This window comes from Lagopus leucura, unplaced genomic scaffold (genome assembly GCF_019238085.1).
Source record: "Lagopus leucura isolate 7727_CA_CO unplaced genomic scaffold, USGS_WTPT01 Super-Scaffold_760, whole genome shotgun sequence".
Taxonomy (NCBI): Eukaryota; Metazoa; Chordata; class Aves; order Galliformes; family Phasianidae; genus Lagopus; species Lagopus leucura.
Window position 1 is genome coordinate 13,398,159 of NW_024962257.1, and position 25,062 is coordinate 13,423,220.

The 25,062-nt window shown below is 52.5% G+C and overlaps 1 protein-coding gene across 1 annotated transcript; it reads left to right on the forward strand.

Annotated features, from left to right (window-relative positions):
- Window positions 1-158: 158 nt before the first annotated feature.
- Window positions 159-24,701, forward strand: RAB40C (RAB40C, member RAS oncogene family). The gene is made up of 6 exons (XM_042864432.1): window positions 159-371; window positions 12,661-12,721; window positions 13,644-13,704; window positions 19,678-19,755; window positions 20,145-20,367; window positions 21,913-24,701. The coding sequence occupies exons 1-6, from the start codon at window positions 230-232 to the stop codon at window positions 22,191-22,193; spliced, it is 846 nt and encodes a 281-aa protein (XP_042720366.1). The 5' UTR covers window positions 159-229; the 3' UTR covers window positions 22,194-24,701.
- Window positions 24,702-25,062: the final 361 nt, after the last annotated feature.

A 25,062-nucleotide genomic window follows, 5' to 3' on the forward strand; every position in this document is an offset into this window, starting at 1 on the left:
CTCTGGAGGGCGGGGGGCGGCGGGCCGGGCCGCGCGGGGCGGCGGGGCCTAGCGGCGGGCCGGGCGCGGGGCTTTGTCGGCGGCCGCGGGCTGAGCGCCGCTCTCCTCCCCCGCAGGTCCCGCTCCTCTCCGCAGATGGGCCGCGGGAGGGCGGAGCGCTGAGCCCCGCGGGAGGACCTGAGGGCGGCCGTCGGCCCGGCGGCGCCTGGAATGCGGCTGGGGAGCGAGGATGGGCACGCAGGGCAGCCCGGTGAAAAGCTACGATTACCTCCTCAAGTTCCTGCTGGTGGGAGACAGCGACGTGGGCAAAGGGGAGATCCTGGAGAGCCTCCAGGACGGCGCGTCCGAGTCCCCGTACGCCTACAGCAACGGTAAGGGGGAGGCGTTGGGGGGGGGTCGGCGCTGCGGGGGCTGCGGGGGTCCGTCGTGGGCCGCCTGGCGCCCGGTGTGGCCGCCCGGTGCCGTCCCCGCGGCTCTGCCCCATTCACTGCCTGCTGCGTGCCGAGCCGCGCTGCGAGGAAGCGGGTCTGTAACAAAAGAACGGGAGTGTTATTTGCAGAGAGGAGCTGCTGGGCTCCGTGTGCTGCTGCTTCGTTTGTCCGCCTCCTACCAACGTCGAGGTGTGTGATGGAGCCCACGGCAGGCTATTAACTGTAGTGTCACAAGACCGTGATTAAAAGCCGAGGAGTGGCACTGTGCTATTTCCTGCAGCCCCGCGCTGCAGTTAAAGCATAGCACAGCCCGGCAGGGTGCGGGTCCTGGAGTGGCGTTCAATCTGTCATCCTTCTCTCTGGCCTCAGCGCAAAATAACGGCCCCGGGGGCTCAATAGAAGCCATGCAATGCAGATCCTTCGCCATCCCCGCAGCTGACCTGATGGTTGGAGCAGTTGGTGCTCGGTTTTCTCAGTGAACGGCAGCCTGAGAGAGCCGGGTGCTTCTCAGGGCTTGGAACTGAAGCAGGCTTTGATGTAAAGGCATGGTGCACTCAGCCCTCAGAGCTGCCAGCAGCACTGCAGGAGTGATGGAAGTGCACACCTGGTACCTCCAAGGAGGCAGTGACTCAGAGCTCGGGCGGGCTATGAGATTAGAGTAACAAATTCTGGAAGCAGAAGGCTGTGGTACCGCTCATCCGTGGGGATGTGTGGCTGTGGTTTGGCTTTGAGGAGCTGCTCGGTGCTTTTAAGCTTCCCCATAGAGAGTTCCCATCCCTAAAGAACCCCGTGGTGGGAGCGATGGAGCTGCTCCCTGGGAATGAGGCTTACTGAGCAGGGCGGATCGAAGGGTGAAGTGGGCTGTTGGCATTGTGGTCGTGTTATGCTGTGGATGTTTTTGGCTGTTGTTCAGGTGCTGATGAGGCAGGAGTAATGAGGGTGGTTGGGAAGTGAGTGTGTGTTCTTTGATACACGTGTGGAACCCAACACTGTGACAGCTATGGCTGAGAAGGGAGCCTCTCTGCACCCACTACTTTGTAACAGCAAAGTAACACCGTCTCTTTCTAGAAAAAAGAGATCTCAGTCAGCTAATGTCTTCAGAACCTTCCTTTTCTGTAAGCAAATGAGCCCGTTCCTAGTTAGGGAATTGAGTCACATGCTGTTGGTTTTTTGTTTGGTTGTTTTTTCACACTAATATGTGCTTTGATAGTCTCTGCTTCTATTGCTTCTGCTGAGCCTGTGATCGGATGGAGCAGCTTTGAAATTGGAGAGAGTTTGATCCTGAGCTATCCCTGATGGCCTTGGCAATTGGATGGCATCAGTCTTGGAGTGCTGGGGATGCACTGAAGGAGCAGGTCTCTGTGCTGTGTGCAGCTGTGCCCCATAGAGCATCCCAGGTGTGAAGGCACTTGGTGTTAGTGCTTGGCCTCCTCCATATCGTCTGCTTAATGCTGTCCTGAAACCACATCGACAGCACTGTGGAAGGGTTCTCTTTGTAAGCTTCACTCTCATCAGTCCTCCTCCTTCCCTCTCTGACCATCCCCCCACCCCACATCCTAATCTGAAAAAACAGATCACCCACAACTTGTTTCTTCTGTCCCAATGGCAAAGCTTGCCATCAGTCAGTGTCAGTGTGAAGTGGAGTTTGCTTGAGGTTGATCCTGTGACTGGGGCACGTTTTGTCAGCATCTACTTGGTGAGGAACCACTGCTTGCTCCTGAAAGCCTGGAACTCTGTGATGTGTATTTCTAAAGCATCATAGATCCTTCTGTCTGTTCTCATTCAGGACCCCAGGAGCAGAGCGTCCCTTCTCATTGCATTTGTGTAGCTTGGTACCTTGTGCTGCATCAGACCCTCAATGCAGAGCTTCTGGAGGCTTAAAAATGGCTCTTTGGATCAAAGGTTTGAATTTCAGCTGCTACCTGAGTTTCTCACCAGGTTGATGCTGAAGCTGCTGAGGCTGTGGGTCTCAGGGAGCACCAAGTCAACTGTGCTCCCTGCAAAGAGTGGATCTGTCCCTTGGGAGCACTACTCGTGCCATGCAGCTGGATGTTGCCATCCCCAGGCTGGGAGAGTTTGGAACTGAGGTGGAGTTAAAGTTGTCTTTCAAAAGACAGTTTCAAAAGGCCTCAAGTTAGCGTTTGTGCTGCTCTTTGGAGGAGGATGTTCCCAGCTTTCTCCCTCAAACTTCCCACAGAGCCATCCCTGTGCAGCCTGGTGCTCATCACAGCAGGACCCATTGCCTGCTGAGTGCTGTGTCACAGCCTTTCTGGAACAGCTGGCTGTCAGCACGCTTACCCCAGAGCAATCCTGCCCAGCTCGTTGGGTGGCTTGCTGCAGGAGGCAGCAGTGTGACTCACGTGGAGTTGCTGCACGTTGCTTCCCTGGGTGCCGTGCAGCAGGAAGAGGCCAAGGCAGGCTCTGCCACTCTGATGTGGATGCCTTGTGTGCTCTTTGCTGATCCTTGCATGGCTGCACGCTGCTTTGGGAGAGGGCTGCCCCCTCACCTGCTGCTTCTCCTGTAGGAGAGCTGAAATGTGTGCTCAGGACAGAATGGAGTGTGTTTCTGAACAGATGGCTTTGATTGGAAGGGGGATAGATAGATGTTGTTTCTCTCAGTTCACGTTAAGCTATCCTCCTCACGGCTTCCTTACGTCTGCTCTGCTCTCAGGCAGTGCTTGGAGCAGCACTGATGGCCCCGTCCTGTTGTGACCACCCCTCTGCAATGTGACTGTGCCCCTTGTTTCCCCCTTATTAAGTGCTGTTTACCCGCAGATAACATTGTTTCCTCAGCAGCCACCTCCTTGGATGTGCTCTCCTCTGCTGCTCTTTGTGCAGTTGTCTGAATTCGGAGCTCCCACTGCTGTTGTCTTCACCCTTTCTCTCCAGCAGTTGCTTTCTCACCCCCAGCAGTTCACCCCAACCCTCAGCCACCAGTGTGTGACCAGGAACATCACCCAGGGGCTGCTACAAACATCTGTTCTACCTGTGCAGCTTATGGCACGGCAGGACTCCGTGCATCTCTGGCAGCACTTCACCTTCCCCTCCTCAGCACATGACAATCAGTTCTGGCTGTGGCTGTGCTGGGTAAGAGCTCTGGCTGGGGCAGTGCTGCTGCAGTGACAGGTCTCTGTAGTAACTGGAATCGTGGTTTATTTTGAGGTTTTAGCACTCTGATGGGAGCTGTGTTGAGGCAAAGCATTCTAAATGGAGACTTGCTATTGTCTTCCTGTGTGGGATCAGCCTGCAGGGAAAGCTTCAGGTCAGCCGTGCTGCTGGAAATCTCTTCCAGCTATGGAAGAGTGGGGAGTGTGTGTGAGCCAGGTCAGTGTGTCTGCCAGCGCCTGCACCCGTGTCCTTCAGGGATGGTTCTTTCCGTGTCATCAGGGATGCAAAACTGATCTCTCTGGAGCAGGCTGTGGCTTGGAAACAATTCCAGCATCTTTTGTTTCTCTCTCCTTTATTTCTTTCCCTTTGTTGTATAATGATAATAATTCTGGATGTACTGCATTGATCCTCTGTCTCTGTTGTGGGACTGCCCGGCTGTGGCTTTAGAGCCCAAACAGGCCCAAGTCCCAAGCAGGTCTGGATGTCTTCTGCTGTCTTTTAAGTCAGGATAGGGGGTGCTCAGTGCATTGGGTGATGTGTGTCACCTTCCAGGTGCCCTCCTGGGGAGGGGAGCTGAGCACTTCCTTACCCTGAATAAGAGCTTTGCTGGTAGGGGACTCTGAACCTCAAGCCCCCAGGGTGATGTGAGCCTAGCACTGTAAATCTGGAATGGCTAGAATGCTCTTCTAATGAATTGAGTTAAAGGTTTCTCTTTGTTGTTTTTAGGGTTGTTTCTTCTTTCTGTTTCCATTTTACCCGATTCCAAGATGAGTCTGCTTCTGATGGTGTCTATTTTTCCTATCTAAACCACGTAGGAAAGCCCACATAAAATTTCCTTCTCTGCCCCATCTCCCTCAGCTCCAGTTTCCAGCTGTTCCCTGGCATGCTCTCCTCAGCAGCTCCTTCCTTCCCTCCCTCTCACTGAAGAGCAGAGCATCTCTCTGTGCACTCACAAACAGCTGCACTACGAGCTTAGCTTTCCGAGCCAAGGATTTACAGCCTTGCTTTGCTCTCACCTCCTTGCCCTCTGACAGCCCAGGCCTGGCAAGCAGGGTGCTGTATTATGCTGTACAGCTTTCTATTTGATTTGGGGCTGAGGAGGAGCAAGGAAGCTCTGATATGAGATCTCAGCTCGCCCGCACTGTTGTGCTGAGAGCCCCATCCCATGGGGAGCATCAGAGGTCTGCGCGATCCTTCAGGGGTGCAGTAGCACTAAGGCTGTGACAGCAGTTCTGGGACTGAGTTTGCTCACATGGGGGTCCTGCTGGTGAGGAGTGCTCCCTTGCACGTGGCTGTACCCTTCTGGACTTCTTCTCTCCCTCCCCATTAGGACAGCAGGCAGCACTGCTGTGTGGACTTGCAGTGGGTCCATTCAACAGGCAGAACCTGCATCAGGCACAGGAGCAAGGAGTCCATGCACGTGGTGTCAGGAGGTGCCCGCATTAAGCACTGGGAGGGCAGTGTACTGAAGGTATTTCACACAATAACTTAGCTCTTTTTCAATGATTTTTTTGTTGTTGTTTTTGTCTCCGAGTGCATCTTGGTATTTGTATGGTGACCCAGCAACAATGCTGATTGTTACGGTGCCCTGCCATGCATCCTCACTGGCTGCCTTTGTTTCTGGGTGCAGCTGTATGGTTTTTATGGACATCAGAACTGCCGAGGATGAAGAAACTCTTTTGTTTGTAGAAGCTTCTGTGCATAAATTCAATCTTGATGTTCTTCTAAAGAACAAATCCACTTAACATTCCCAGTTCTGGACTGTCTTGTGGCTGTTTCAGCAGCTTGCCGGGTGCCCACTGAAATGGCTGGAGTTCCAGGAACAGATTTGCTTCTAGCTCCAAATGCAGATTTCAGATACAGATGTCATCCTCAGCATGGAACAGTTCCTCTGTGGGTATCCAGTGCTGCCAAAGCACCGCTGGGACGCGGAGCAGCAGCTGGCAGGCGAAGCACTCAGCAGGGCTGGGCATCCTGCAGGGAGTGAATACACATTTTGCTTTTGGCTGGCTATAAACAAGCAATTTCTGGTCTGAGGTTCTGGCTACCTTGGAGTCGATAGCTGGATGCTTGGGAACAAAGCACTTGGGAAACATTCTTGTGAGTCTCCCATCCCAGCTGTGATGCGCTCAGAGCTGAGTCGCTTCGCATCGGGTTGTGCAGCAGGAGTAGGGCTTGGATTGCTGCTGTGAGGAGGAGATGATGAAGGCTGGAGCAAATGGCCCCTTGTGCCCTGCATGGAGCAGTGCTGATCAGGGTGTTTGCTGGGAGCAGAGACCTCTGGTGCCTGTTCTGAAGGTAGCTTCCCATCACACCACACTGCAGCACAGCAGTAGGAGTGCTGCTTTGTGGCCTTCTGCTCCACCCCTGCAGTCGCCAGCCTGGGCTGTTCTGCAGCACTGCTGTTCAGGAACTTTATCACCGTGCTGACAGCAACAAAGCAATGCTGCGAGGTGTGTTAGTGCCAAAAGGCACAGACCTGAGATGAAGCCATCTTTGTTCAAAGCCATATGTTTTGTTGACCCCCGTTGCTGATGAAGATAATTTGTTATTTGTCTATGTGAGGAGTAGGTAATTGAATGCATGACTCAAGCTGATGAGCTCATGTGTTGTTTGGAAGGGACTTTTCTGTGGCTTACAGCTCTGAGCTGACGAGCTCAATTGCTGCTGTTAATGTGCTGTTGCACACGCTTTTTAAGGTCGGATGACTTCATCACTCGTTATTTGGACAGATTAAAATTCGCTTTTTTTTCATCAGCTACTGCTTATGTGCTCGTACCACCTTTCTCTGAATGATTTAACACCACTTACAGGCAGCACAGAGTTGGTTCAGTGCTGGTCCCGGCGCTGCCCTCTGCCCAGGAGAGGTTTGGTGATAAACTCCTGGTGCTCAGCCTTCCCAGCAGGGCACAAGCCCTGTTGTGAGCAGGTCTCATCCCCATGAAAGCTCAGCCAGGCGAGGTGTGCTGGCTGGAGCTGCATGTCTGCTCTCTGTGTGCTGCCCGGGTGAGATGTTAAAACCCAGCCACGTCAGTCATGGCTGAGAAACTTCTTGTTAACATCTGTAACACCCAGGGACTTGGCAGGGTAAGAGGTTGTCTTTGAGCACTTCTCAGTTATTGCTGACGTTTGGGATAAATGAGTTTCTGCTCTGGCTGCTTCAGGCTGTGCTGAAGAGCACAGGAATGCCGTTACAAACGGAGCCCATCAGACGTGCTGCTCGCTGCACTGCTTTTTGCTTAGCTTTAATAACCTGCTTGTCTCTTCTCTGTTCGTCTACCTGAAATGTTTGCACAAGCTCTGCATGGAGGAGAGGGAGGGAGCTTCCAGCAGCTTGTCTGGCACACACAGGGAAGCATTTCCAGCACAGAGGCTGACTGCACCTCCCAGGTGTGTGCGGGTGCGTTGGGTGCTTTCCATCAGCAGGCCACTCCATTTTTGCCTGTGTTGGTCTCAGGTCGGTGAGCTCACTTTATCCTGCTGTCAGATGAAACTGACAGCATTTCTAACCATCTCTCTGGCTGTACCGGAACACAGAGCAGTGCCAGGCTTGGTTCTGCTCCCCAGCAGCACCTGGGCTGGGACTGAAAACTTCAGTATTAATTATGGTGTTCTTGCTGGGCTCCGCAGTATTATTTTGATGTTGTAGGTTAGCAACCGATGGTATTATCCCTCTCTGCTTAGCTGCACCTCTCAAAGTCCTTCTGATTAAGAAACTTTACTGAAGATTTTTTTCTGAACATCTTCTTTCTAAAGAAGGGAACAAAAGATGACTTGTTCCATTGGCTCGCCCTGGAGTGTTTCTTGACGTGTACGTCTTTATGTGATTGCTCTCACTGCCACAAGTGCAGCTGCACGGGATGCTGTGACTGCTGATCCTTCCTCGTCTGTTGAGTACGGATTTCCCTGACTCTCGTGCCTCACATTTGCTGCAGTCTGCAGTGCACCACGCTGACTGTGAGGTGTTCGTTGCTGCCCCGCTGTGAGGAGAAACAAGGTTTGTTCCTTACCCCGACGTTCTCCTGCTCTGCAGTCACAGTGTGTCTTCACGTTTTTCCAGTTATTTATTTGCCATATGCTCAGAGACCTGCTCTGCTTTTTCCCAAGCATCTTGTTGAACGCTGCGTGTTGCAACCGGCTCCGGTTACCTGAGGACACTGAAATTGGAGGCGGCTGAATCTTGGAAGTGTTCTCTATTTCAGGTTCCAGCTTTGCTTTTCTTCCTTCCTTTTTCTCTGGCCAGGGTGGCACTAAGCCTGTTCTCTCTGCTCCCCAGTGGGGACTAAGGCCTGCTCTGTGGGGGTTTGCTGCTCGGTGCGTGCCGCATCATTCTCCAGCAGCGCACAGGGTGAGTGGGGAAGGAGGGCAGGGGTGTGCGGGCTGCCAGGTCAGGCTGGAGTCCTTGCAGAGGTGAATTCAGGTGTCCCTGGTGTTGCTGCTGTAGGAGAGTGGTGGGGCTTGAGAAGGATCCCATCCCTCCTGCCATCAGATGCTGGCAACATGAGCCTGTTTACCTTAGTAAATACCTGGTAATGTGGACCCAGGCCTTCCTCTGGACTTGGCAGAGCTGATGACCTGTAAGAGAACAGAATGTCTGGGTGGAAACTGAATGTTTTCAGTTAGACAGCTGTGGCACATTGGCTTTGCTTGTACTGATGGCAAAGCTGCCCTGTCTCAAATAGAAGTGGGCTCCTGGCCTTGCTTTGAGGTGCCTCTCCTGGGGCTGCATCTCAGCATCGTGTCCCCACTCAGTGCCCAGGGCTGCCCCATCCCAGTGCAGAATCCAGCACTGCTCCTGTTATTCCTCATGTGGCTGCCAATACACATCCCTCTAATCTGTTAAGATCTCTCTGCAATGCTTTTCCTCCCTCCAGGGAAGCAGCAGCTCTTCCCAGTTCAATGTCTTCTGCAAACTGACTCAGTGTGTCTTCCAGCCCTGGATCCAAGTTGAAGAAGACATCAAAGAGAACTGGCCCCAAAACTAAGCCCTGCAAACCCTAGCAGTGACTGAAGCAGCAAAAGGGTTGCTCTGATTTGCATCCACTGTAAGGGATAAGCAGAGTGGCACTAGGACAGAAACTATCTGTAACTATGCCAGTGTCTCACTTGAATGCACCACATTTTTTCCTTTCCTTTGGGAAGGGATTTTTGGATGTCACCTGGAATGCCCTTTGCTCCTGATTCATATATGAACTACATTTGTGTTTGGTTGTTTGTTTTGAGACATGACAGGCAGAGGCTGGAGCTGCTGCCAGCCTGGTGCAGTGCTGATATGGAGAAAAGTCCTGGGGACCCTGTGGGCAGTTTGTTGCAATGGGGGCAGCTCTCCCTCCCCTCTGCCATGGCAGCTCCCTGTGTGTTTGCCCCCCTGTAGGGCAAACATGTTGGCTTATCAGAGCCTCTCTCAGGGAGGATGGTACTCAGAGACCTAAAATGCACTGTTGGCTCTGGCAGCTGCCACACTGCCTCTGCTGAAGGAGTGCTGGACTCGTTTTCATCCCAACACCTGCTGAGGATTGTCTCGGAAATCCAAAGGAGAAAATAATCTGTGTGCTGTTCTGATTGCTTTGTGGGAAAATTGAGAAGAGTTTGTGCAGATCCTGCTTTGTAAGGACAGGAGATGTGTGCAGGAGATTGTGGCAGGGTCAGCCTTGAGAGCCTACAACTGCAAAACTCCTGTTTTCCAGAGCAGGAACTTACATAAAGAACCACTGTGCTTACAGCAGTACAGAGCATTGGTCGCTTCAACATTTGAAGCAATTTTCTCAACATCTTCATCATTTGAAGGGAAGATCTCAAGAACTGCATGAGGTACAGCTCGAGAGCAGCATGAAGTACACATCCCTGTTATCTTTCTGCCTTTTCCAGTGACTTCTCAGCCCCTGTGCCTGCTTGTCCACCAGCCCTGCTCTGACTTTGGCTTTTGGCATGCTGCTGCTGTGCAGAGGGTGCCCAGTGCTCAGTGATGGTGTCGGGACACGTCCTGCAGGGCAGTGAGTTCCCAGGGGAAGGAGGCTGGCAGCCCCATCACGAAGTGCTGTCGAGTGCTGGAAGAAAAGTGTCACTTCTTGGCGGGGTTTTGCTTTTCCTGGTTACATCAGATGTAATCTCACAGCTGAAAGCTCGAATTTTAACTCGTCCGAGTCTTGTTTCAGCGGGCATTGATGTGAAGCATCCTGTGTTGGCATGAGTAATTTGGAATCGGTCAGAGATTCCTATGTACACCCTGCCCATTCCCATGGGAAAGTGGCTGGTGGGCAGGTTTCCCATATATTGCCTGGCAGAAGGGATAAAGGTTGGGATGCCCTGGAGCTTTGCCCAGGAATGATTATGGTGCTCGTGCGTGAAGCCCGGCCCTGGGAGGGGAGCGGGGTGTCTGTCCCCAGCCGTGGTGACAACAGGTTGCTGCGTGCCAGGTCGGCTGGCAGCTCCAACAGTGGGGTCATGTTGGCATCAGCATAAGCAGGAGCCTGAAGAAGAATAGCAGAGGGGTTGGACTGAATGCTAAATCACAGGGAACAGCCCCGACTTGTTCACCGAGCGTCGCTAGTTTGGTTACATCATGCTTGGTGTTGGTCAAGAGAGATGGGCTGATAGCTGCTGAGCTTTCAGCAGGGCTGCTTGCCTCCTGCAGGGCTGTGTGTCTGGGGGGCCAGGCGGGTGGCAGAGGGGCCAGGAAAGCTGCAGGAGCTGCAGGGCTGTGGTGTGGGGTTGTGGCTGTGCATCCCTGCTGGAGGAGCTGAAATGGCAGTCCTGAAATGAGCCGTATGCAGCTGCCAGCTGAGATGATGCTCGGGTTGGGGAAACCACTGATGAATACAGGAAGGAAAATTTAACACCTTTGCTGAGTTTATCAGTTTCTGAGCTGCCCAAAATGGAATAAAATAAATAAATAAAAATCTGTGGTACAGCGTGGCTGGCTGGGAGCGTCAGACTGCCAGCAGCGCTCTGGGCGACGATGACATCTAGTGGCTGCTGTGCCCGGCCAGGCAGCAGCTCTGGGACAAGGAGCTGAGCTCCAGCCTAGGCTGCACAGCAGCGCCTCGGGCAGGGCCAGGTAGGGGCAGCCCTGCTCTGCATCCCCCTCAGTGCTGCACTGAGTTCAGGGATGGCTGTGGCTGGCAGGGCAGCAGCACATGGGTTTGGCTTGTGTCACATAGGATCTGCTTCCTGCTCTGAGCACCGAGCCAGTGCAGGACAGATCCCTCCCCAGAACAGTTAGGTGCAAGCTTTAATGGAAGGGTCCCTTTGAGCTGGCCTGATGCACTGTGTGCATGCAGAGGGGAAGCAGAGCTGAAGCTGTCACAGATGTTGCAGCTGCACAGTTCTCACCACTGAGCTTGTAGGTGGAGGTATTTGCTCAAAGTAACTTGTACATTTAGCCCTTAATTCAAATGTGAGTGTATGCGGATTGGACACAAAAGAATCACAGGATGGGTTGAAAAGGACCACAAGGATCATCTAGTTTCAGCCCCACTGCTATATGCAGGGTCACAGCCACCAGACCAGGCTGCCCAGAGCCACATCCAGCCTGGAAGGCATCGCTAGTTTCCAGCTTACTTTACCACGTGTGTTTAAATGCTGATTGTAGCCTAGAATAAAAAGACAAAACAGCTTTGCTTTTTGCTTGGGTGCACACAGCTTCCTCAGGCTGATTTCATCGCAGTCCTTCAGCGGTGCCATCCCCAAAGGCCACTGCTCTTCCAGCTGCGATGTGCAGGAGGAGCTGTGCATGGACCAGGGGACTGGCAGCTCCCAGAGTGTGAAACCCAGCCCTTGTGCCCTCCTTTGTGTGCTGTGAGCACGAGGTGCTGGATGTTGATGCCTCTTTGCCCCGCTTTGGGAGCTAAGAGGATTCACAGGGATGTTCTGCTCTCTCGTGGGCATGGAGCAGGCTCACTGCTGCTTGCTATCCTCAGGGATGCGGGTTTTATATCTGCCAAGCAAATAAATACAAACCACTCGTCTCTGGAGGATGATAAAAAGTAAACTATCTATTTTCTGTGATAAAGCACTGGAAATAGTTGGAATTTAAGATAATTATCTTGATTGCTTTTTATAGCACCCTGCGAAGACTGAAATCTAATTTGTTTCTCTCTAACAGGGAGCTCCTGCTGATGACTCAGACAAAAATCCATTTGCCTTATTGACAAACTTGTCTGTTTGGTTTTCAGGGCAGTGTTGTTGCAGAAGGGACATACAGGTGGTTACTCAGCAGTGAGTTTTTAATACATGTTCAGAGTTTGATATCTAGTAGCTGGAGGAGAGAATGAAGCTGATGCAATCGGAGGGAAGTTACTTGGCATTGCTACAGATGGCTGTAAATTACTTCATGCTCTGCAGTGGGTGCAGCAAGTGGTAGAGATCAACCAGATGTACAGGAGCTTGCAGGGAAGCTGCAGGAAGGGTGGCTGCGCACAAAATCTGTGTCTGAGGGTGCTGGGCACTCCTCATGTGACTGCAATTTCGGGGTCTTCTGCTGCTCTGGAGCTGGGGCCCTATGGGAAGCAGTTGTCCGTGCTGTTTTCTCAGCTGTTGTTGAGGAAGGAGTGCCTTCTGCCTGCTCTGCCCCTGCCTGCTCAGCAGCTGAGCTGCTGGAGGAACCTCCTGAAGTTGCATCAGCCTGATTCGCAGACACACGTGGCCCTAATGTGAAACCCCTCACATTGCTCCTCTGCTGAGAGGATGGAAAATGAAATACAGAGGTGATGGAGCATGGCCGTGCCGTGGTGGGGCTTGTAACTGAGGGTTTCTGGGCTTCTCTCTCACTGGAACCCAACGCTCACATTGACTGCCCTGCGTTGCTCTGCAGTACGGGCTGCTGTGTGCTGCTGTGCCCTCAAGGATGAGTGTAGAGGATGGTCATAGAAAAAGTAACGTTCTTCCAGAATACATTCACATTGAGTCAGTTCTTCCATCGCCGAGTTTGAGACTTTCCTTGTTTAATGAAGTAAACAGTTTAATTTGCATGTTTCTATTAGCAAGCATAGCAGGTGTGCATGCCTTGTAGTTCTTCACTCCTTTTGTCCTTGCAGTCAGAAAGCAGCAGCTGCGTTCTCTGGGCAGGCTTCTCAGCATCACCACCTCCCTGCCTGTTTGACCCCTGTTCTTTTCTCTTTAGGAATTGACTACAAGACTACTACCATCCTGCTGGACGGCAGAAGGGTCAAGCTGGAGCTCTGGTGAGTTTGGCTTCTGAGCTGCACCACAACATGGCCAGTGCAGAGCATCCCTGGCTGTATGCTGAGGCTTGGTAGCTCCTCTACCCAGTAAGTTATCCTAGTGAATGAGACCCCTTTCTGTGACAGAGCAGCAGCAGCATGCTGTCCTTTGCCAAAGTGATTCCATTTCAGCCTTTCTCCACCACAGCTGACTCCATTCCCATACAGCTCTAAGGGAGTGATACTGTTTTGAAGGTAATACTGGGCTCCACTGAAATCCTAGAGTTGGAAACAAATAGAATTAGGAGGACAAAGCCCTCAGTTCCTACGGAAGCCTGGATTTGTCCATGACTTGGTCACCATACAGTCAGTGCCTGGAGAGCAGGGTGTATCCCTGGCACTGGGGTGGAGAAGTGAGAGCACTGCACTGAGAGGTGACCCTTCCTTACCTGTCAGCACTGGAAGAAGAGCTGGAGCCCATCTGGTCCTGCTCTGAGATATAAACTGCTAAGAAGATGCCCCAACAGTGCAGGAGGAATAGCCTGCCCCTGTTGTGCTTCAGCTGGATCGAGTAGGGAGTGACACAGGTCCTGAAACATGAAAGCTAACTTGTCTACCAAGGCGTGTATGAAATAAGTGGAATATTAGTGTTCTGTGTGAACTGTTACACTGGGAATGAATGACACATTCTCAGCCTCAGAGACTGACTCTAAGGGTGTATGATTTCATGGTTTAATTAGAATCCTGCTCTCTCAGGAACTGGTGTCCTCATTTTTCTAGCAAACAGCTCATTTATCTCTCTGCCCTATGTGATTGCATACGCTCCTTCTATTTTGTGTTTCCCTTTCTTGTAAGGTGCCACTTTTCCCATTTGTAGCTCAGTGGGAGATGTGGAGTCTGGGATTTGTTTCTTCCTACCTTTCACAGGTTTTCTTTGTTTCAGGGACACGTCGGGGCAAGGCAGATTTTGCACCATTTTCAGGTCGTACTCCAGAGGAGCCCAGGTGAGCACTGCTGTCCCGTGTTTGACAGGAGCCAGTCGTTTTCTTTGGGCTGTAACAATCCTTCATGCCGTAGCAAAAAGCTCTGAGGCAAATCAAGCATCAAAAGGATGGGATCTGTGAAATACCGAGAGGCACCACAGGTCTTCCTGTGCTCTGGTTTTCTTGTTTTATGGTATGATAGGAGACAGAGGAGTGAGTGACACTCCTGGGCTGCTGCTGGGACGTTCTGTAATGGATTACTGCCTGTTGTTTCTAGACGAGGGTTGAGAAGTTGGAATTACAGAGAATGAGGCAATTCTAACCTGAGATCTGCCTTAGCTTTAGTGTGGGGGCTCCTAATTTCAGAGGCTTATCAGGTATGTTTCAAAACAACACCAGCTTTCCCAATGGAGTTCTTCCTCTGTATTGCCACCAAATCAGTTCCAAAAATAAGGTGGCTCCTGCTTGTACTTTCGGTGCAGGCTTGAAACTAAAGCAGCTCACTTGGATCTTAAACTAAGTTCCTTAAAACATGAAACAGAGAGTTAAATTTTGAGCTTCTCCTTTGGGCCTTGTTCCAGAATAGCATCTAGATGGTGAATGGCTAGTAAAATCTTTTGGTCTTCTGAAAGAAATGCTATTTAACAGTGCTTTTTTGATGTATTAATAGTCATCCTTTGAGTAACATCCCAGAGTCCCTCCAGATAAAGGATCATTAGCTTAAAAAAAAAATAAAAATCTCATTAAGTTAAAAGAACTACAGTGATTGCCTTTCTTTTCTTATTCAGAAAGTTTGGCAAAAGTCCTTCTACTTTACACAGAACTTCACCCTGCTCACACTGTATTTCAGAGAACTGTACAGAGCTCCAGTCCTAATGCAACCTGCATGCTTGAGGTGGTGTCCTTTCCCTTATAAGCAAGCAATGGGGCACTGTGGTTTTCTGGTTGCCACACGGCTTGGCTTTGGGCAGTCTTCCTGAGACCTTGCTGTCAAATGCCCAAATCAAACAGGCAGCAGCAAGCACAGTGTCTGCATAGGGCTCCAACCAGCAGAGCCTGCACAGTGTGTGCCAGAACTTGTGGCTGCCGTGTGATGAACTGGGACAGATGGGAAAGGTGAAAGAAACGGTGGTGAGAATGTTCAGACGGATCAAGATATGTGTCTGTTTAGCAACTGAAGCAGAGCTGTAAGGCACTGGGAGTGCATCTGTTGGGTTCCTGCAGCCTGTCTTCTGCACACAGCACATCTGAAACTGCTTTCTTTTACCTTCCTTCCTTGTAATGAGGTTCTTGATCGTGTTTGGTTTAGAGGTAACATCTTACCCTTCTGCTTTATTCATCAGCATTGCTTTAGGAACTCTCACTGTACAGTGGGGAAGGTTTTTTTGCCTTGTCCATCTTACCTGCACACCGTCCTCAAGGAAACACTTGGACAGGCATTCAAGTAAATGTGATCAGCCAGCTTGGCAGAGGCACCTGTAACATGAATGGTCTATTGCTGAGTGCTGGAGTATGCACTTCACTTAGGCAACAGAGTGCAGCTTATGCTTCTTTCTCAGGGTCTGTCTTTTGTCTGTGCCATGAATCCCTGTTGCAGAGAACTGTTGTGATGCCTTGGTCCCAACAACAACCAGTCTTTACCCTTTGTAACTGCAAAACAGCCAGAAGCAGCAAGCCTGCCTGAAGAAGAGAGAGCTCCCAAGTGAAACATCTCCACTGCCTGCTCAAAGATGTTCTTGTGAGGAGTGCTGCACAGCGAAGAGGGAGCGGGTGCCTTCTGAAGGCTGAGAGCTGCAGCCCTGGTGCAGTTCTCTCCAGGTCTGAAGTACAGCTTCAGGTGGTTGGCTCCCATGTGGCATCCCAGCAGTGCTCCTGAATGAGCAGCAATGCAAGTGTCTCTGAAATAACCTCCACATCTTCTGAAAGCAGAAAGTATGCTAATTCAAACTCTTCATGGTTAACCAATGCAAGAGGGATGTTAGATTTGAATGATGAAGATCTCTGCTGCAGGAACAGGCTTGAATAGTTGTTGGCTTCTGCATGCTGGAAATAAGTACTGTCAAAGCTGGGCAGAGCTGCCCTTCCTCTGGGAGCAAGCTGCCACCTAGTAGTTGGTAACACAGTTTTATTGATAGCATAAAGACAGCTCAACCCAGTGTGGTCTGGGTGGTGAGGAAGGCATGAAGTGTTCCTGAGTTCCCTTGTTTCTTCCAGACGTGCTCGATGCTGTGTGTTGGGCTGAGTTTCTGTGCTTCAGCACTCTGCTTTCCTCTCTTCTCTTTTGGTGTCCTCAGACTTCAGGAGTTCTGTGGGAAGCCTGATGCAAGCACTGTTGGAAGCAAGAGAAACAGCTTTTTCTAACCTAACAAACCAGGAGCTCAGGAAGAGCAAAGAGATGCAAGAGGGATTAAACTCTGCTTAAAGTGCAGCATGATATTTGTGCAAGAACAGCTTGTTGTAAACCAGCCATGAACACCTTCATGCTGGAAACAAGCAGAAGGCTTTTATTGAGCTGAGATGGGGCTTCTGGGCTGGGCTTCCTTTAAAGAATAACAAGGACTAACTCAGTGAGAGCTGGGTTTCCAGAGAGCTGTGAGGCTGCTGGGAGAGCAGGAGGTGCTCAGGTGCCATGGCCTGGCCCTTGCTGGAGCTGGCTGAGAAGGGGTACATGTACATGAGTGGAGAGAGCTTAGGAAAATACACAGAACAGCTGCTGGGGGAAAAGCATCTGCAAGTAAGGGAAGCACACCTGGCTCCCCTTCCCACCTCGTTGCTTTTTGAATGGAATGATAAGAATTTAATCTCCTGAAGTTAAACCCTTGCTAAATGAAAAAGTGGTCCCCGGGTAGGAGCCAGACCTTGTGAGCTTTCCTTTCTGACACAGCAGAGCTTTGTGCTTTTTCTCAACCTGGGCTGCAGGATTCTTTCTGAGCACCTTGGTGCCTTGCCCAGGGTTCCATGCTGCTGTTCAGGCTTCTGGCTCTGGAGCTGTGTGGTTTTCTTGTTGGGGAGGAATGTCGCCCTGTTGGAAACATCTCAGAGTAGCCTTGCTGTCCCTGGTGAGCTGGCTTCTAATGAGGGGACCTCTTTCAACCAATGCAGACAAGTCCCAGCTCTCCAGGCAGTGTGACAGAAGAAGTCCTTCAGGAATGGTTACAGACTACCTACAGAAAGTCAAAATGACATTGAGGAACGCTCCCATCTTACAGCAAGGCTGCAGCCCTAACAGAACAATGAGTGTTGTTGAGTTCTGCTTTGGCAGCAGGTTTGAGTGGTTGCTGTCTGTCCCACTCAGGGCTTCTCAGCACGCAGAAAGCTGTGGGCTTTTTGGCAGCTCAGCAGGCTCTGAGATGCAGGCTGTGCAGCTTTCAGGGTGCTGCAAACACTCTACCTGCCTCTGGTCATTCTGAGGGCATCCAGCTGCTGGAGGAGTCAGCTCTGCTTGTGACAGTGCTTACTGCCAGCTCAGTGATAAATAACCCCCCATGTGTTACGCCGTTGGGAAATGCTTTGGCAGCAGGGAGCAGTGCCCTGGGCCAAGGTCCCAGGTGCCAGCTGGAGAAGGGACATGGTGTTCTCCTTGCTGTCTTTGTTTGTGGCTTACTTAGTCCTGCGGGCTGCAAAAGTCCAGTCTGGGGGTTCTTCCAGGCTTCCTCAGCAACCAACAGCTTTGTTCCATCAGTGCACAGTAGCAGCAAGTGAGGCTCTCCTGGCTGCCCTGTCCTCTGCGTGCCGAGGTTTGTGGCAGTGGTGGGAGCGCTTGTTTTCAAGCACGCTGCTTCTGCCACCTTTCAAAGCTTGCAGATCTGCTTGCTGCAGGTGCTTAAGCCAGACAGAGATGTGGTTTGATTCTCTTTGATTATGTGGACAGGACTTTGTGTGAGCTCCTGCTGTAAACAAGCCTGACTTCTGGCAGTGTAAGGGTCCACGTGTGCTGCTGGGTACAATAACAGATTATCCCTGTTCTTTGTTCACTGCGTGATGCACTCACGTGGAAATCTGTCACTGGGAGCTCAGGCTTGCACCAATCCCAGAAGTGTGGAACAAAAGCAGGCTGGAAATGGACTTTGAAAATGAACTGTGAAAAATCCCAGGACAGTGCTGGGGGATAAAGTCTTCTCCCACCCACCTAGGGGCAGGCTGGGGAGAGGCTGCTCAGCTCAGGTGCTCTCACAAGGTGTCTTGTGATGCTAAATACTGAGAGGTATGGAGATATTGAGGTGTTGAGAGCCATCGGGGCACTTAAAGAAGGTTTTAGGCTGCAGATGGGAATCTGTTCATCTGTCTGGTTGATCACAATTCTGCACATGCTAATCCACAGGAATCTTTTTTCTTTATAAACCTGGAAGAAACAAAAAAGCCAACAGCTCTTCCTCAGAGCTGTCTGCAGAGCTGGAGCCAGCTCCCTGTGTGCGTGTGTGTCTGCAAGCTGTTCTTTGCAGGGGAGAAAACAGCGATGTTCATTTGGGAGGCAGTGTCTGGAGCACACCTGTGCTGCCTGGGAGAAGCACAAGGTCCCCTGGCTGAGCCCCACGTGGAGCTGCTTCCTCCCATTTGCCCCAGCTGGGGAGGATGGAGACAGGATTGGGGCACTGGGCAGTGTGGCCTTGGTGTCTGCTCTTGGGAAGCTTTGCTTGACAATCTGAACTCAAAGTGTGTGTGTGGAGTTGTGTTATGACTTGGGAAGCTGTGCTGGCAGGCAGTGTAGAGTTAGAGAGCGTGATCTTGACCTTCCACTTGGATCCTGAGAACTTGGGGTTGTGGTTTTGCTGATGTTTTATCCTGATTGCTCTGCAAAGCAGATCCAGGCTGCAGCTGCCAGCAAGCTTAAAGCCACGCTGCTCTGAGAGCGTGGTTCTGGCAGAAGCTGTCCTCACAAACCAGCTCTTGGGTCTGTTTCTGTTGGCTCAAGGAACTTGTCAGTCCAGAAGAAAAGCAAGTAGGGCCTATTGAATGCCCTGGCAGTTTGTCTTGGAAGGAGGTCCTCAAACCTCTTCCTCTGTTATTTCCTGATTATCATTCGTTTACATGTGCAGCTTTGGAAGTTGGAAGTCAAAACAGGCAGAACAAATGAGGAAAGTAGAGGTTCCCCCCCAGTCCTGTCTTTTTTTTTTCCCCACAGAATGCACTTTATTTTAGTGATGTCTCTCTCCTGGTAGCAGGTAGTTCTCAATTTTGTCACCATAAGATCTCCTTTGCACCAGGACTTGCTGTAGGGCTGGCTGTTCCCTGCGGGTTCCTGATTCCAGGAGGACTGGCTCTGCCCAGCTGCCTGCCCTGTGACACCCTGCAGTCAGGCTTGGGCTGTTTGCTTTGCTCTCAGCTCAGTCCAGCTGCCTTCCACGTGAGCTGGATCTGTCCCCAGAAGCACTTCTGGCTCGCTCACGGGGCTGAGCAGTGGCCATCAGGTTTGTGCAGGAGGAATGCACAAAGCACAGCCCTGCTCCTCTGGATGCAGAGTCACTGAGGCGGTTCTTTGGAAACCCCCTGACCAAAACAGAACTGGCGTCTTTTCCAGAGTCGATCACTTGTTGGAAATAGGAGCAAAATCCTCCCCAACAGATCTGAGTTTACAGAACAAGGGGGAATGGTTTTAAACTGAGACAGGGGAGGTTTAGGTTGGATATTAGGAGGAAGTTTTTCCCCCAGAGGGTGGTGAGGCATTGGCACAGGTTGCCCAAGGAGGCTGTGGATGCCCCAGCCCTGCAGGCATTCAAGACCAGGCTGGATGTGGCTCTGGGCAGCCTGGGCTGCTGGTTGGTGACCTGCACACAGCAGGGGTTGGAACTGGATGAGCACTGTGTTCTGTGACCCAGGCCATTCTATGATAGACCTGCTGCATCAATTTTATCCCTATCAAGCACATAAATAATGCAACTGGAGGAACATTCTTTGAGCCTTTCAGTTTTTGGGTCTAGAAGCGGTCTTCTGGGTGAATCTCCCTTTTAGTTTGCCTCATATGCAACCTGGTGACTGCACGTTTTCTTCCATCAGGGAATTCTCCTGGTGTATGACATCACCAACCGCTGGTCCTTTGATGGTATAGATCGATGGATAAAGGAAATAGATGAGGTGAGCTGCATGAAGGGCCCAGGGGCGTGCTGGCTTCCTACCAAACACCATCCCTTCACACTGGGGCTGCTGGCCCTTCTGGCCCAGGGGCCAAGCACACTGAGGGGAGGCCGGGGAGATAAATGTGGCACCAAAGTGCACAGGTCACAAAATCCAGGCTGGGGCCACCTCTGATACGGGAACAGGAGTGGTTGTGCTGTGGTTCCCTATCAAGTGAACTGTAGAGAGGAGAAAACGAATTGTCCTCGTTTATGTAGCTCTGACTGCTCAGCATCAGAGCAGCTTCTACTCTCTCTTGCTCTTCACCTCCATTGAAGTTAGGCAGGGCTGGCTGCCCTCACTAAAGACAAGCCATGATTATTTTTCCACATCTGTTTTTCTTTTTGCAGCATGCCCCAGGGGTGCCCCGGATCCTGGTGGGAAACAGACTTCACCTGGCCTTCAAACGACAGGTGCCCACAGAGCAGGCGCGGGCGTACGCTGAGAAGAACTGCATGACGTTCTTTGAGGTCAGCCCACTGTGCAACTTCAACGTCATCGAGTCCTTCACAGAGCTGTCCCGTATCGTCCTCATGCGGCACGGCATGGAGAAGATCTGGAGGCCCAACCGAGGTGGGAAGTGAGAAAAGGGAGCTGTGTGTGGGCTGGAGCAGAGGGAGCGCCCAGATGGGGTTGTGTGTGTCTGTGTGTGTCCGTGTGTCTGTGTGTGTCCGTGTGTCTGTGTGTCTGTGTGCTCATACCTGTGGGATCTGAGAGCGCCTGCCCTGGCGAACAGCCTCGAGTCAGGAGAGCTGAGCCAGAGCAAGCTGCCCGTACTGGTGCAGCTCCAGAGGGCAGTTCAGCATGTCTAGGCTCTGAACTGCTCTGGGACATCCTTACACCTCTGCATTTACTCTAGGTAAAGCTAAAGGCAATTAAGCTCACAACTTGAAAGCACTTCAATCAGATGATTGTGTGTGTGGGATGCACCAAGCGTAAGCACCTCTGTCCTTAGCCTTGTCTGAGCCTGTATCTCCTGTTCCAGAGAGATAGGGAGGCAGGGTGAGCCCAGGGCAAGGAGCTGAATGGGGCTAAACCCCATCCCTGCTGTAGGCTTGGAGCAGTGAGTTGAGGTATTCCATATATACCCAGGTCCACATTCTGTGGCATGAACAGAGCCTGCCTTATGTCTCAGCCCATTGAATTTGAAGCAAAACAGTCTTGGGATCCCCTGTTCCTAGCTGGGGGTAGCAGCATGTCTGACTGACAGGCTGGGCAGCAGGAGTTTCACACTCCCATCCGGGTGACCTTTCTTTGTCTGGGTACTCTGTTCCAGTGAGCAAGAGCAGATCCTGTGTGCTGGCCCTGCTGGCCAAATGCTCTGCCAGAATCTTTAGGACTGGAGGCAGCTTTGCTTGCTGCTTGGGAGCAGTGAGCAGCTGGAGGTGAACGTGTGCCCTCCTGTGGCCGGCTGCGGGGAAATCCCATCCCACGGGCTTCCCACAGCTCATTCATGTGGCTCAGCTGAGCTAAGAGCATGCTGGCAAGCCTTCTCCTGGCTTGAAGGGATGTTCATTACTGTGAGCACCCTGCAAAGAGCCGTCCCTGCAGCTGCTCCTCACTGAGCAGGTCCCAGGCAAGGCTGCCCTGCAGCAGGGCTGGCCACGTTGCCTCCTTCCCAGACCTCTCCTTGGGGCCAAATGGTGACTGGGAAGTGGGACCATGAGCAGGGCTGCACCAAGCAGAGACAGTGCTGCCTGAGCCCAGTGCTGGCACCAAAGCTGATGTCTTGCAGACTTGTGCTGGCTTGCAGTGCTCAGCTGCAGCCTGGGAGGCCTTTATTCCCAGGTTGTTGTTCTAACAAATGTAATTTGGTGAAGCACTGATGCAGGTTGCACAGAGAGCTGGTGGTGCCCTGTCCCTGGAGATGCTCGGGGTCAGGCTGGAGCCACCTGATGGAGCTGTAGGTGTCCCTGTTCGTTGCAGGGCAGCCGGACCAGATGATCTTGAAAGGTCTCTTCCAACACAAATGATTCCGTGCCTCTGCTCAGGGCTCCGGTGGAGTTGCCATTAGCTCTTCTCCCCTGACCAGCAAGAGCTGCACGGCATAAAGAGGTGTAGGAAGAAGGCAGCCTTGCGCCGTGTCGGCCCTGACTGTCCGCTCTCTCCTCCCCGCAGTGTTCAGCCTGCAGGACCTGTGCTGCCGAGCCATCGTTTCCTGCACCCCCGTGCACCTCATCGACAAGCTGCCGCTGCCCGTCACCATCAAGAGCCACCTGAAATCCTTCTCCATGGCCAATGGGATGAACGCGGTGATGATGCACGGCCGCTCCTACTCCCTGGCCAGCAGCGGGGGAGGCAGCAGCAGCAAAGGCAACAGCCTGAAGAGATCCAAATCCATTCGGCCGCCCCAGAGCCCCCCCCAGAACTGCTCACGCAACAACTGCAAGATCTCTTAGCAGGACGGGCGCCGTGAGCTCCGTGTGCTCCCGCACACCCATGTACAGATGTTTGCACACTGCACCCTTTCCAAGGATCCTTTAGGATGGGCCTCGGCTGCTTTCCCCGCGCTGCACGCAGGCATCAGGGATGTGCTCTGCTTTGGCCCCGGGTGTGAAGCGTGCTGCTGGCTGCAGGGGGGAGAGGACTCTGCCAGGTGACCCTCTGGGAATGCTTTGGGCTTCACCTCTCGGCCTGGGGTGGAAAATTCAGCAGCTGCCGGGTTGGGGAAGGGGAGAGAAAGGGGGGGAAAAAAAGCTCATCCCGTTTTGATGGAGAAATGGATTTAATGGCAGATTGAGAGGCTTAAGGGAGTAGGCAAGGAGAATCTGTGCTGCGGCTTTAACTCTTGGAGTCCTGAGCGAATTGCTGGTGCAATAGTGGCTGTTGGATGTAGTTGAGGAATTAAAAAACAAAGCTAAAAAAGAGAAGGGAGGGGGGGGAGAGGGAAATAAGTGACCGTTTTCACCAAGATGTTAACCTGCTGTTGCCAAAAAAAAAGAAAGCTGAACTGAAAAAGGCAGGAGTTGGCCATGAGGAGGCTGAAGGAAGCAGTCTGCTTGCCTTCTGCCTTTCTTTATGTAAATATTATACATATATATATATTATATATATATATATATCACTTGTTTTGTAAGGTGTTTTTTTTAAGAAGCAGTCAGGGAAAATTTTATGCAGCCATGTAAATAAAGCAGGGGATTAATTTAACCAGTGGCAGCCAGAGGGGCAAAGTGGAGGACGTGAAGATGAGAGTACACAAATGCTGTGAGGGACTCTGACCCACCTCATGGGTCGATAGGAGGTTTTTTGAATGCTGCATATACAGAAGGAAGGAACCATCGGTGCATTCCAGACCCCCCAAGCTGCTTTACTTTGATCATTCCATGAAGTGTGAGCGCCGGGGGCAGGCTGGGGTCGAAGCAGAGCTGAGGGGCAGAGCGGAGAGGCGGAGGTGTGGGGTTGATGCGAGGCAGCGGCGGCTCCAAGCCCCGCAGGTGCCTCATTCAGCACGAGGACGCAGAGCCAGCAGGGACCGAGGAGCCGAGTCCAGAGCAGAGGGAAGACGTGGACCGTCCTGCGTCAGTGCAAGTCTCTGCCATCCCTTCCGGAGCCCCACCTCCGCCGTGCCGCGCTCTGTGCGCTCCTGGATCCTCGCACTGCCACCCCGTGTCGGCCCCGCGCCCTGGCCTCCTGCTCTGCTTTCCCGAAGGCATCCCGCCGAGCTCCGGCTCCTCCTGGATGAAGGTGGGAAGGGACCGAGCGGCTTTTCCTGCTGGAGCGTGAAGGAGCTGGAGCGGGGCTGCATGTCCCGTGGGGGTGGTGCTCAGCTCAGGGCTGCGGCAGGAAACAGGAGGGAGCCCAGGGCTCAGCGGTGCGGGACTGCGGCGGTGCTTTGGAGGACGCGTGCTGCACTGAGATGTGCGGGGTGTGGGGGATGTCAAGCAAGGGCCTGCGCGTCTGCGGCTTCATCCCACGGCAGCGTCTTGTTTGTGCTGCCGGTTCACCTGGAGACTGAAACGCTGCCAGGCTGGGGGCTGGCAGCGTTACTGAGCGGTGCCAATGGATTCCCTGGGACAGCCACGCCGCGAGCACTGGGAGCCATCCGCGTGCAGCAGAGCAGCGCTGCTGTCTCTGTCCCGCAGCCAGCGGCTCGGGGCCCCTCTCGCACTGCGGGGCAGGATGAAGCCGCAGCGATGCTGCCGAGCTGATGCCCCTCGGTGCACGCAGCCCCCTGCAAAACAAAGCCTGGTGCCGGGGGGGGGGGGCGTTCAGGGCTTGGCCCTGGCACGCTTTATTGCCCGGCTCAAATGAGCGAGGAGAGAATTCAAGCCCTTGCCGAGGCGAGGAGAAGAATCCTTTGTAGTGCTGATTTGGCTCGAGAGCAAAGCAGCGCCGATTTCGGCACGGAGTCCGAGGGATTTCCAGAACCTGTCTGAGACGGCCGGCACCTGTTCGCCATCACTTAACACAAGGCAGAAGACAATCGCTGGCTCTGCAGCCTGGCAGGCTGGGGACATACAGCCGACAGGTGACGCACCGGCGCTGAGAGGGGCGCTCGTGGCCGCCTCCTGCCTGCAGGCACCCGGGATCCCTGCCCTCACACACCTCTGCTCGGTTCTGCTTCGGTCCCTGTGCCGCCTCCTGCTCCTTTTGCCCGAAGCTGATGTTCTTTTTGTTCCTGTAAGTCGAGAAGATCCCATCTGGAAGGAGAAGGGAAGATGGACCCGGAGTGTTTGTTCGGCCGTTTATTGTTATTGTTTTTTAATTTAAAAGGAAAAGAGGTTCTTGCATCTGATGTCAACACTAGTCTGTAGCTGCTCCCCACCACTTGTACCATTCCTGAGGGGTTTTTTTGGACTGTCCTTTTATTTTTGTATTCCTTTGTACAGTCAGTCAGTGTTGTTCAACTGATTATACATGGGTTTGTTTTGTATAAATTAAAGCCTTTTTTTGTTTTGAACTGCCAAGCAGGAGGTGCAGGAGTCGTATCTCTTTTTGGGGGAGATGCTGGGGAGGAGGAGGAGGAGGTTGTGTCCCAAGCTGGGCACGACCTGCTGAATCCAGACCCATGGAGTGGCTTTGATGGCCGCGGGGAGGCGGTGAGGCTGTGCAGCCCCAGCCATGGTGAGCCCCCCACCCTGTCCTGCTCTCAGCCCACCTCCCCATGACCTCCCTCTCCCCCTGCCCTCTCGCTGCCCCAGGATCAGATTTTCCACTTCGTACCAGACTGGCCACGCTTGTTTTAACAGCTTAAGTGTAATATTGCTGAGTCTGGGAGGGAGCCGGGGGGAAATCAGATAGCGGCTGCAGCCTGGAAAGACCTGAGCT